The following is a 13,691-nucleotide window of genomic DNA, read 5'->3' as shown; positions in this document are numbered from 1 at the left end:
ATTTATATCCCTCTCATAAGGTGCTACATACAATGAACAGAAATTCCTTGCAGCAACATGCTGTAAACCCTACAGTCAAGGTCATGGCATTCTGAGTTGGAAAAAAATGGTCAATCTTTATCACATTCTTTCAAGGGCTTAACATGAGTTTGTGTAGATGATGTACATGAAGTTCAGGGTATTTCAACATATTCTTATATGAATGGCAATATAGAAACACCTAAGGCCAACACGCTGTTTAGCGATGCAGTGTAAGGATGGTGAGGAGCTAAAAGCAGGTAATTAAGTAGTTTTTAATAAGGTAGCAAATCAATGACTGAGATGTACAGAAACTAGTGAAATGCACCAGTATTCCTCAAGGCCTTGTTATTATCGCATATTTTTCAGCTTTGTCTGAATCATAAAGTTCAAAAAATATTAAAAACACATACAAAAATGCATAATTTTGCTCTCCAATAGCTTCTGTCTCAGTAGTCTCACCTGTATTTTCTGATACTTCTCAACCTGGCATAAAACCTGAAACATGCTGGTGTCTTAATTTTAGTGATTTTTCATGCATATAACCTATGTGTCATTTAAAGAACATGCACATGGTATACATCTGCGTGGGTAAAAACAGGGCAAACAGCAAAGTCCTATCTCCGCTTAGTAATATCCTTGTTCCTGACCCTATTATTCAAAAAACTCTGACTTCCCTCTCTTTCAGTGTAGGACAAGAGTAATCTGTGATTTTTTCCCCGAGTCCTGGCATGTAGGCTATGTATGGTGTGCATCACATGCATGAAGATACAGTAGCTTTGTAACATGAGGGGTGCCACATTGCAGTTGCAGTGGCAATTTTGCTTAAGCCTGGTACAGCTTCTCCACGACAGATACCATGAAGACTTCTGAAGTAATTATTTGTATTGATTCCACTTCTTTGCCTTCTCTATTGGTCTTACGGCTTATGGCTCTCATAGGTATTTGCACAATGCTTGTCTTGCAAGCACTAATAAAAATGTAAGGAACAAAAAATCTGCGCCTGTGGAAACAAATCTTTACATATTACAATTCATGTAAAAGTTTTTAGAGGGATTGCTATATTCTCAGGAAATATGTTAACAGGAAAAGGACTTCTCCATCCTAGCTCTGCAAGTACTGCAGAAATAGCAGCGGGAGTTCTGTAATCATGTGGCACATATATGACATGAAAGGATAATGAATCCAAGGTTTCCTGTATGGTCTTCACCAGTTCATGAAGTAGGCAGTTCCAAAGGATTAGTTTGAAAACACGAAGCTATAAGGTAACAGAAACAAATGCCAAGTGGATGCAGTTTTATGACTAAAGTAGAATCTAGATATATTCATAAGTAAATGAGTCAAGCATTTGTTTCTTTCACAACAAGTCCTTAAACAGAATAAGTAGATTAAAAAAAAAGGAAATAAAACCAAATTAAAAGCTGTGCTTATTTCCATTTCCAAGGATTCAATATCCACTTTCATTGCTACTACAAGCACGCTCCGCTGTTGAGATTCATGGAAGCCACTCGGGGGGACTAGGGATAACTCCCACAGAATCTCTCTTCACACTTTCTTCACTGAGAGGAGACACATCAGGGTGCCATCAAAACACTTACCACTCTTACTTCGGTGCATGGAGAAATAAAGAGAACCAGCCCCAATCTCACAGATAGGCCACATTCTGTTCCACTCAAACAAACTCTAAGAGACCAGGAATAACTGAATGGGTCATTAGATTTTACTGCGTTTAAAGACACTATCTTCATTAGTGGGAGGAGGGGTTTGAAGTGCCCACTCCCCAACAAACACCTAGGGTATTAATATTCTGTGCCAGAGGCATCTATGCTTCCACAAGAGGAAGATAAGGCACATACACAGGAACTCTATAGCTTGTATACCGCCCTACAAAGAATATGGTCACGTTCTGCCAGGGGCTCAAGAGCTGATGTTCATAACCCATTACAGAATCACAGAATCACAGAATCACTAGGTTGGAAAGGATCTTCAAGATCATCAAGTCCGACCATTAATCCAGTGCCACCATGTCCCCTAAACCATGTCCTGAAGCGCCACATCCACACGTTTTTTGAACACTTCCAGACATGGCGACTCCACCACCTCCCTGGGCAGCCTGTTTCAATGCCTGACCACTCTCTCAGTGAAGAAATTTTTCCTAATATCCAATCTAAACCTCCCCTGCCGCAGCTTGAGGCCATTTCCTCTTGTCCTATCACTAGTTACTTGGGAGAAGAGAGAGATCTGGAGTTTTGGTTCAAGCCCCATGTCTTACTGCTCCCCAGCTGAAAAGATGAGAAAACAGCTCTTTCTGTGTCTCAAAACATATTTCTCTATTTGGAACATAGCCTCTATTTAGGTCACTTGAGAGGACAATCATCATTGCTGTTTTCTGGTTTATGTGAAGCTCTGTATTATACCAACTGTGAAATAGTAATCAATAAGTAATTAAAACAGAACTAACGGTTGGGACATAACTGAGAGTACAAACTGCAGCTACAATCTAATTATTACAATTTGATCCAAAATAAGTATCCCTCCGGGCAGCAAAGTTTATTGGTGGAGATGCAGGCTTGTGGGGCATGGCTGCCAACAAACGTGTTGGACACATGCTGAGCACCCTCGTCCTTCCCAAAAGCTCAACACTGCTTAATCTGCCCTCTGGATAGAGGGACAAAACTGGCTTTGCTAATTCCCTCAACATCCCTCATGTTGAGGGGCACAGGGGATCTCACTGGGGAGGGCTTTATATTACCTCAAATGTAACTCAGTGAGCAACAGTAAAATGACAAGTTCCATCTATTCACATCCAAACTGCAGAATCAAATATTCAGACCTCCTTTCACAAAGCTACATGACACAACATGAAGATGCACTATATTCTTAAACGCAAAATTTGTTTGAAAATTTAGATCTGCTGTAACTGGATGCTCAGGCCTTAACAGGTTCATGAAGCCAGAACCAGATGCATGCCCAGGGCAGATGTCAAAATTCACATGATCTGTTTGAACAGGCAGATCATTGTAAAGAAAAAGGAGCACCTCAGATGATCTCAAGACTGCAGTTGACTAGTTTTGGGGTAGAATCTAGTATGAGAGAGTTTGGGGTTTTCCCGTTTGCTGAAGGCAGGATAGAGTGCCTAAATGTTCTTTCCATCCCCTAATTAACAGTCTACCACATGCATTTGATGTATCATGAACCTGCTAGAAGCCATTAATCGTTATTGTTAACTATACATCCAATTTTGTTTTCACAGCAATTTTTCACTATATTTAACTTGCCTGTCCCTAAGAAAATTATAATGTTTTAGACAATTGCACAAAAGTTACAGCATTAACTTGATTAAACACCTGGTAGAGGACTGTGCCCACTGTGGAACTGAATACTAAGTGCAAATAAATTATGTTACTCATCCACCCCTCTGCAGAATATTGTACATTTTGAGACTTTAAATATATCTGCCACAATCAAGGAAAGATTAATACTTTCTTGTATGGAAAGCATTATTTTAATTTACTTGAAAAGGGTCCCTATGCACATTTAAAAGGGAACTTTTAGCTCAGTATTGAAACAGAGAACAATTGTTTCTTCCAGCTTGGTCTTTGAATGGGTTATTACAGGATATGGATGCTAATTAGCCTTGGGCACATTTACGAACCTCTTTCCTAGATTCAGGTTATAGGGATGATGTTTCTGAAGCATGCATTGTTGCCTTGGTGAATCATACAAATGATAGGAAAAAATCCCTTTTGATTCTGATGTAACAAAAATACAAATTAAAAAAAACCTCCTTTTATGAAAGACTTATTGTCTAAAGACTGGAAAACACCAGTAAAACAGATCACAATACTGCCATCACCTATATCAGAAGGGACTAGTTTTGAGGCACTCTGACCTTCTCCCTTGTGTGGACAGTTTGCTGTCTCAGACATTTTCTGCCTCTCTGCTGTGGAACAGCAGACTTGAGTGAGATCTTAACCAGTGGAACTGAACCGTTCCTGCTTCATTTTCATTTATTGCTAATTCAAGAATAGTATATTCTGAGTAATAGTATACTTCATCTCCTGGATATTTCAACCCTTGCAGATGAGCAAAATGGGAAGTGAAAACAAAAAGCAGATAGTAACATCATCATCATCACTTCTTTTTCCTCACTCCTTTTCTGATCAAGTTTTCCATTTGCTTCTAGTTGCCTGTACTCTTGATTTATGTTAACTACCTTCATCATAGCTCACATTCAGCCAAATACTTCTGTCTGTGAGAGATACAGGCTGCTGTTTCCTATCTCCTGTGATGGCTAAAAGCAGAACCCTATCATTCTTTTTTGACTGGCACTCCCACTCACTTCAGCTTCCATTTAGAGACATCCTATGTGGTATAACCAGTTTCACGAGCATTGCAAATCTCACCTTAAATTAGAGTCTTTACCACCTGGCCTCCTGAGTGCCCTGTCTCCCAATTACTCAGCAGAAACACTTCTACCTTGTTCTATATCATTATGTCTCAGCTTAATTTCATAAATGACTTTGGCACACAACCTGTGGACCTGATCACGCAATTCAGCTCCTCTGAGCTCTGTAGAGATCCTAGCGAGAATCACAGAAGTGTATCAGTGCTGTGGGACATGAACTGCAATACTGGAACATATGCATACAGAATTTATTAAGGTGGAGTGTCCTTAGAGATGCAGTCAGGAGGCTTTAAGGGCTAAAATTAGTAATCATATGATAAAGAGAGAGAAAAAGAGAAAAATAGGGGGAGGGAGAGAACAAAAGAGAAGGAGGTAGAAAGGGAGGAAAGGAAGGGAAGTATTTATTTAGTTATATAATATAAGCAACTGTTAGCAATAAATATTGCATCTTAATTAGTATGATTTTTAATATTGTAACTTACCATCAATAGCCAATTTGAGATCAGTCAGTGTAGTTCGAACTCTTGAAATAACATGTTGCATGCGATCAATTTCTTGACGGAGAAATATGTTCATGGGTTGAATAGCTCCCATCTTTTGAAGCTGGGCTTTCACCTAAACAAGAATAGTGCAACAATTATAAAATGTAATCTCCTGTTTCCCATGCAATAATTTTTGAAAGCAAAAGGATGTTTTTTTCAATTGTACCACATAATTCCTGAGAAAAGAAAGTCTTATGTAACAGATGGCTGTGCAAGTCCTGTGCCAACTGTAAGATTTAGCACACTGTGACTCATTAGCTTACCAAAAGGAGCTGCTCCATCATTCTAAGAAGGGGAAGTTCCTTGTTTTTGAACGGACACAAAAGTTCCTTCTGTCCTTGTTAGGCTGCAGGGTCTTAGATCTTAAAAAAACCAAAACCACATGCTATACAAAAGCATGTTTGATGATAACTTCATATTTCCAAATTGTGCTAGGTGAACTTTCTCACCTCTTTTTGCCCTGCTGAGTTGAAATAAGGCTACAAATGGAGTTTCACTTAACAAGCACAATGATATATAAAAGCTACTGCTTTCAGTAGCACGTGACACTCATAAGACAAGGTGCTCATGGATGCATTACCAGAAAGGCAAGATTGACAGGATTTAACACAGATGCCACAGAATTCCATTACACCATTATGTGCACCATTTTGTAGGTAGAAGCTTTTGGCTTTCTTAATTTTTAAGGATAACAGTTTCACTCATACTCAGCAGAGAACATTTTCAAAATGGAATTAGTTGTCTGTGTCACTTAAGGACGTGCCACAGCAAGAGTAGTTAAAGCATTCCCTGTCTCACTTTAGCATATGATGCACATAAAATATGCTTCAGACATACACGGTGTGTTCCATGTATATCAAAGATCACAGTATACCACAGTGCATGAGAGAGGATTTAGTGGCACCTGTAGAAACCATGATGCCTATACCTCACATAGTACCAGAATTCTTGATTTTTAAGACTTTCAGGTGTTTTTCCCCACTATGGCTTGGCCTTCAGAAAGCCAATGGCCTTCTCTCTATACCTGCTACCACTCAGCCACATCCATCATCTTTCACACTGAAGCAGCCTGAACCCTGATCTTTGCCATAGTCACTCCTTCCCTCTGCAGGTGAAATTCTGCAAGGGGACTCTGGAACCAAAACCAGATGTGAAACAGTAAAATAAGATCCTAAATTCAGATACCTCTATGGCCATCAATTTATCATAAAAGAGCTGACCCATAGGATCAGTTTGCTAAAATAATTTAAGAGTTTATTTTGAGCTTACTAACAAAAGACGAAGAAAGAGTTAGAGAGTTAGAAAGTCTATTCTTTCAAAGAGCAGAATATCATTGGAATTCCGCTGTAGCCAAGTAGAAGCCACAAGATTTGGTATAATGCATGCTATTTCATCAAGGCTAGAAGTCCACTTGATTTTGCTTTGTGTTTTTCCAGATGTACTCATATATCTCATTGTATACATTATTATCTATACTACACATTATATACATATAGTAAACATTACTAAAGATCTTACTATTACACTGAACAGCAAGTTGCTGCAAAATTAATATAATACAGCAGTTGAATAGTTATAATTCCTAGTATAAATGGGTAAATGCTTTGACAATTTCCAATTCTAAAGTTTTAATTCCAAGCCCAATAACATACTCTTTTTCAAATTTATATGCTATTCTCCTTGTGAGACAGCTATCAGCAAGGTTATTCATCATATTTTAACCACAAGGACCCATGAGTTTGTCAGACAGAATGACCAAGAAATAGGTGCCAGCCAATTATGCTAATGCTTCGCAGTGTGACAATTCATTTTACAGACTGACTGAATGTGTTTCTTCCCGTAAAAGAGAAAAAACTACTAAAATCAGCTATCATGAGACTAGACCTGAGACAATAAACTCTTTTTGTATAATTTACACAATGAAATATTCTGATTTTTTTCATACAAAATCCAGGGAAAGCTTCTGCTTTCTGAAAATTTCACAGGAATTGGTAATTCTCCCTCTTGCCAAAAAAGCAAAAAAAAAGATTTGATTTTTTTTCCAGAATAGTTAGAAGTCTAGTGCATGCCACTAATAAGAAAAGAATTATACAGAATATAGCCCATGCATTTTAGCCTTTAAATAAGAAATACACTTTTTTCTAGTGTACAAAGCATGTGTTCCTTTCAAGGATCGTTTGGAGGAAGAATTTCTCCCATTTGAGGAAAAATTCTATGGAAGATGTTGCTAAAGGGGTTATTTCCCAAAATACTGACATTTATGAATCTACAAAGAGAAAATTAAATAAATATTCTAAAATATTACTGTACTGATAATTGCACAATTTAACTAGTGAATTCTCAGAATTTAAACATTCTTCTGATTTGTTTTCATGTACCTACAAAAATACCTGTAACGTTTTGAATAATGGAGTGAACCAATAATGCAGAAATTTGTTAATCCATCTTAGACATGTTCACAGCACTCAGCCTGGAGAACCAAGCATAACCAGATATGAAAACTGAAAAAAAAAATTACCTACTTTCCACCTTATTGTATACAAATCAATCCTGATCTGCAGTGAGATTTACTAGGTGTAACATAGTGCATTTCTTGGAAATCTTGCTGTTAAGATTAGTTTTAAATACCAGTTATGAGGTATGATTGACTGTTTTTGTAACAGAATTCTTATCAAGCAATCAGATTACTTACTTCCAATGTTGTATTTATTATGACATAAAGAGATGGATCCCAACTGACAGAAAAAAACCTCAAAGGACAAAACTCACTAACCAAAATAGCCTTTCTGAGATTAATATACTAATTCCATAAAGCCCACTTACAACATCTCCTTTTCATTATGCAAACAGCTGTCATCTAACATAAAACAAGGTGATTTAAGAAAGGAGCAACTAAAATCATAAACTTAATAGCTTTCTCTACTTGGCATATCTCTACTGTGTCAGATTCCTCTATGCATGTTTCTTAGCTGTCCTCAGGTCACAAATTCCTTTTTCACCCCATACTTCATAGGACGTTCATCAGAAAAGCAGTTGCCAAACTCGTGTCATTTAATGATCAGTGATCAAGCTATTGTAGTAGTAACTGTCTGTTGTTTTCAGTAAATGCTATCATTTTCAATTAGACTTGCCTACTTTCTATACCCTTTGTCATCAGAAACGGGAAGTCCATCATTCTGTGAGATGGTCTAACCAAGAGGCCTGAATACAAAAGACAAGCTCAAGGCATGTCCAAGTCAAAGCCCTTTTCAAGTAGTGTCAAGGACCACTTCCCTGTTGTATATAAGGAAGCAGGCAGTGAAATATGTAGAAAATAGCTGAAACTCTACAGCTGGGTCACCACCATATCTGACAGGTAAGTAAACCAGAGGCAGCCTACAAAGTTAGTGTTTCAGTTCAGACCCCGAATGTTTTTTTTGTAGCAAAAAACTGCACTGAAAAGTAGACTCCATGCATACAAACTGTCTTAGCTTCAAATTAAACTAACTCAGAAGGTATGCTTCAGGGAGTCTAACGTACTGCAGCCACTAACGGGTGTTCAGCCTACAGGCCCAGACTAGAGTTAGACCGAAGTGAATTCCCCAATAAAATCTAATGCAGGCCTGAGGTACTCAGATGAACTCCTATTCCCATGCAATACTTGCTAATGTAGTCATAGCCTTACCGGAGTGTAAGATGAAATCAATACTACCAAAAAAAATATTTAAGGAAAAAAAATATTGCTCCTTGGGTTAAAAGCTATCCTCCAATAAAGTGCAGTATCTTCAGAATGTCTCCATGTCTATCCCCAAGCAAGCTGTTTTTCAGGCTGCAAGGATCATTTTCATTATAAAACTCTCTGTGTGACAGGCTGACATTTATTCTTGCATCTATCTTCACTCACATAGAGTGACTGGACCTAATCATTTTATTGCTGATCTCTCTGTTACCTGTGAGGCAGGACCCAGAAGAAAAGGGGTTATGAAAGCAGAACTCTTACTCTGCCTCTGCCTTTGGAGTGAGAAAAATGAAGACAGTTTTAGGTCAGGAGGAAGGTTTATTTTGCTTTTCCACCACCTGTGTCAAACAGCAGTCTGATAATGCATGCAAAGGTGACTTGTTTTGTTTATAGTCTTTCGAGTGGACATTGAGTCAGTTATTTGACTGGTGACAGGAAGTGTTACAAGAACGCAACAGCAAAAGAAAAAGCATATATCGTGGGGGTAAAATGGTTGCCCTGTTTTGAAAGTTATTCGTTCCAAAGTCATTGCCAAAGGCTAATAATTGAGAAATGAAGGCCTCCATGTGACAGCCTGAATTTTCTCTGGGTTCAAAATGTATCAAGAGAAAGTACAATCCGGAGCTCTGAATCTCAGCAAATGGTTTCAGTACCATCCGTCCCTAACCTAGTCTGCTGAGGTTTTAACTCTGATCAAATTCACTACACACTTTCTAACAGCAGCCACAAGAACTGATCAAAGATAGCAAAGGCATCTGCAACTTTCTCTGAAGAGTATTTGCTTTTAATTACCTTAATTTGTTTCCTAAATTTTTTGTTCCTTTTCTCCACTGATAGTATCTCCGTAACTGGACTTCCAAAGACTACCATGTCGTGGCCTTACTGGAGCACAATATTCTTCTAAAAGCAAATCCACGCTGCACTGCTAGGAGTAATGAATGTTTTTCTTTTTACTGCTCTTATCCAATGAGGCATGCATAGGAACTCTTTTTGACACATTCCCTCAGTCTTTTACAATTTAGTTTATTCATTTTATTTGTTTTAGGATTGTTAAACTGATCCAGCAGGTGATAATGTTCTGAATATGTGATAATGTCCTGAATGACCAAACGTTAACTTAAACTGACAAACAACAAAACTCATCTCATTCCCTTTTTTTCAGACATCACAGGAAGTAATTACAAAATCCATTTCATTCCTTATACTTGTAAGCTTAATTTCACTTGCTTATTATGTTGTAGCTTCTGCTAAATTCTCTTGCTTCTTCCCTCAGAGAACATCTAAACTGTCATTCTTTTCTGCTCCGAGTAATGAAATTCTTGGTTACATGTTAGCGAACATAATCTTTTTTTTTTCTTTTGGTATTTTAGACATTCTTTTTTATAATCAGTTTAGCAAACTTTCATTTAAAAATTTAGCTTTCTTTACAGCTTACTCCTGCCCTCTCCATGCTTTTTAAAAGGTTCCAGAGCTTCAGTTCAGATGACAAGCACACTTAATAGGGATTTTTTGGTTATTGTGGAGAGGTCACCACATTCCTGGCACCATAAATGACTGCAGCAGAGGTGGAACTGGGAACTACTGGGAGAAAAGTGAATTTCCCCTGTGACAAACAAAGCATTAGTAAAGACCCAAACAAATTCTAAGAGCTAAAGAATGAGAGAAAGGCTAACTCCATTAAGGAAAATGAAGAAGGAAATATTAAAGAACTGCAAGAAATAGTGTCAAATCTCAAAATACTGTAGAAGTACCATCTTAAGCTATAGTGCAGCTGACATGTCCAAAAAGATGTACAGAGGAACACATTATTAGCAATAATAAACTGTTGGAAAATGACCAGAGGATGTTCTGTAGATACTCAGAGCAAAGGAATGACTGCCATGATACAGAAACAAAGCATAATTTTTGGATGGTTCTGTGGAAAAGTACCATGTCATCCATCAGTAATGTGGACTGAAGAAACAGCATGTCAGCAGAATGGTGTGATGAATCAGAGAGAAGTGCAATTCACAGATCAAGATGTACAGAGCCTGCGAAAATCAGAAATCACCAGGAAGAGGTGGTATCTACACTTACTGGTAAGAGAATGAAACAAATTTACATCCGAAGCTCAAAATACATTTACAAGAAATAGAGGGGAGAAAAAGTAGATCCAACAGGACATCCTCTGACTGTGCCTGTAAGAACGAAGCGGGGGGAGAAGGGAGAGCAAGCTGATGTTAAAGTGTTAATACCTAATATTAGTTTGTCCTATACAAACATGAATCTCCTTACTGAGAAAGCCATCAAGCAAATGGAAGCTAAAGGGGTTTCCTTGAAGCTCAGAGAAAATGCCAGAGAAGTGGTCCAGAAGCAAAGAATTATCTAATTGTGAGCATCATTATAAAGATGATTGCTTATAAGAAAATAAAAACCTGCATGTATGATTGGCAGATCATGAGAAAAGATAATAACTTGTCATACTGCTGGATGATGAGAGTGAAACAGCAGTGAAAGTAATTAATGGTGATTTTTTTATACAGTCACATGGAAAAGTATGTATTGTACCCAAGTACAGTAGTAAAATAGAGACAAGAGTGCAGAGCAGAACTTTCAAAGTAAACTGTCCAAACTCTTTGTCCTTAACTACATCTCCTGACTCCATAACTGGTTGTGTCCAAAGCTAAGACACTCGAGGAAGTGACTGAAAAGGGAAGACCTACTCTGTGTGTGTTTAGTGTGGATAACCTGACTGAATAAGCCAAGAAAGAATGAGAGTGAATGAGACAAAGATTAAACAGAAGAAATAACAGAGAAAACCAGTATAAATGTTCAAACCATTTAGAAGTGAAATTTGGATTAAGTAAGCATGTTAGCGTTTTACAAGACTAAAAGGCACTGCACAGATTTCCCCGGGGTGAAATCTGAGGGCAAGAATACCCATTGATTACAATATAAAGTACAGTACTATTGATGTCTGCTAAATATTATGAATTCTTCAGGAGGAAAAAAGTTGGCAGTTTAACAAGGGAATGAAGAAATACTCCTTTGGAGGATGTAGCAAATATATTGAAAAAAATTAGGTCAATACACATATTACAAATATGGCAAAACCATATATGCTACCCAGGCATTCAGTATTCTATTGCTGTTGCAAATTAAAAAAAAATTCTAAGGAGCTGAATAAAGCTAGAAGAAAGTAGTTCCATGAAAAAGCTTTACTCTGATAGGAAAGATAAGGGAAAAGGACCTAAGAACAATCCAAAGTGTTGATTAATAGATGTAGATCCAAGGTGTAAATTATTAAATGCATTAAATTAATAATTAAGTGTTACTAATTATTATACTTACTCTATTCAATTTTATTTGCTATTTAGAATATTTATTTACTAATAAATAATAATGTGAAAAATAGAAAACTGACTCCATTCAAAATAAAATTCTACAAATAAATTATTTATATACTATCACTGGGAATCACTCAATAAGCAGATGACAAAAAAAGAGACACAAGTAGGAGTGGGTGGAAAAATAACTATATGGACAAAGCTGTTAGTAAACCTCACCAAACAGTATTGCAGATTGCAAGTAGTTTGCCAAGAGGGGAATGAAAAGAGAAGTTCTGAGTTGAATTATGACAGCACAGAAGAGGCTATTTTTACAAGATATATTAAATCTGACATGAATAGTAGAACAGAAGACAGGAAATATTGACAGGGCCCCAAGACTATTGGTTGTAACCTAAGTGGACATTCTAAATTGGCCAGAGAAGAAAATGAAGTATAACATAACAAGTTGCAATGCTGCATACTGGGCACTCTACAAGCTTGGACTGCAACCAGGGAAAAAAATGACTATCAGTGCAAAACAGAACTGTAAATAATAAAAATGTGGAAATGAGGGGTTTTCAACAGTTACTGTTCATGAAACACATGGCAAGACACCAGATCCTGCTTACAAACTGATGCAAGAGTGCTTTATGCTCGATTTTTCATTTAATAAGACTGTTAATCTAAAATGCAAAAAAAGATTGACAAATATATCTGTTACGGCTCAAGCTCCAAAAAATCTGGGGCATGAAAAGGTCAATGATAAAATCCATTATTGATAATGGTGGTATCATAATAAGAGTAGATAAACTGAAAGCTGTAACCACAAATTCTTCAGATCACTTCCGATCACTGACCTGAAAGATCACCAATCCTTCAGAAGGAGGCACCAGTGTCTTTAAGCTACTAAGGAGGGCAAGAACATTCTGAAGTCTCTGATGGCTGTTCTGAGTTAAGATGACTAATTAAGTGGACTATGGCATTTGAAATAAATGTTTACAATGTAGGAATATTTTAGATAATAAACCAAAACAGACTTATAAAACACTATGCATAATTTCAAGAGTTAAGACACATGCAGTTAAATTTAAGAAGCACAATAAAACTCATAAAATATATACTTACATACATACATAAAACATCTGTATCTATAAAGCAGCATATACCTCATGAGGGTTGTAATCTGGAGGTAACTTCTCTAGCATCTCATCAGCAAGATGCTGCACCACTGCTTCTCGGGTTTCCCCACCTCCAGTGTTGCTGGTTTTGGGCTGGATGCTCACTATTGTACTTAAAGTCTCATTAGCAAGGTTTGTCTGGTAAGTTATATCTGCATTAGGGTGAAGTCCAAATACCTTAAAATAAAAGCAAAAAAATAGAAAAAAAATTGCAATTTTTCTTCTGGAATTGTATCAAAGAAAGAATCCATGAAAACAAATAAACAAGAAAATCCTCAGGTCTATAAAATAATAGGTATGAATAGGTCAGTGGAAATACACCCATTTAATTTGCCAAGGACCAAGCCCAAACTATACAAAAACATTAACATAGGCTGCATATACAGTAGCATTTTCATTCACATGAGTGGTTTTTTTTAATTAATCTTCTGATTATCTTCACATAGCAGGCTTTGGATCATGCTCTGGAGTGCTATCAGGAGGTACAAATTGATTCCTTTCCACTGCTTCAGCCTAGAG

At 37.2% G+C, this 13,691-nt stretch overlaps 1 protein-coding gene across 1 annotated transcript in view; it reads right to left on the bottom strand.

The window, feature by feature from the left end:
• LOC309402582 (dynein axonemal heavy chain 5-like) overlaps nt 1-13,691 on the bottom strand; it is a gene marked incomplete at both ends in the record, with an annotated part of 181,253 nt that overhangs the window by 11,189 nt on the left and 156,373 nt on the right. Inside the window, 2 exons of the mRNA XM_081996444.1 lie at nt 4,909-5,041; nt 13,161-13,349. Coding sequence (XP_081852570.1) covers nt 4,909-5,041; nt 13,161-13,349 — 322 coding nt within the window. The remainder of the gene's footprint in view (nt 1-4,908; nt 5,042-13,160; nt 13,350-13,691) is intronic.

The sequence above is a fragment of the Phaethon aethereus genome (assembly GCF_964289735.1).
Source record: "Phaethon aethereus genome assembly, chromosome: 2".
Lineage (NCBI taxonomy): Eukaryota > Metazoa > Chordata > Aves > Phaethontiformes > Phaethontidae > Phaethon > Phaethon aethereus.
This window is presented reverse-complemented; position numbering and strand designations above follow the sequence as displayed.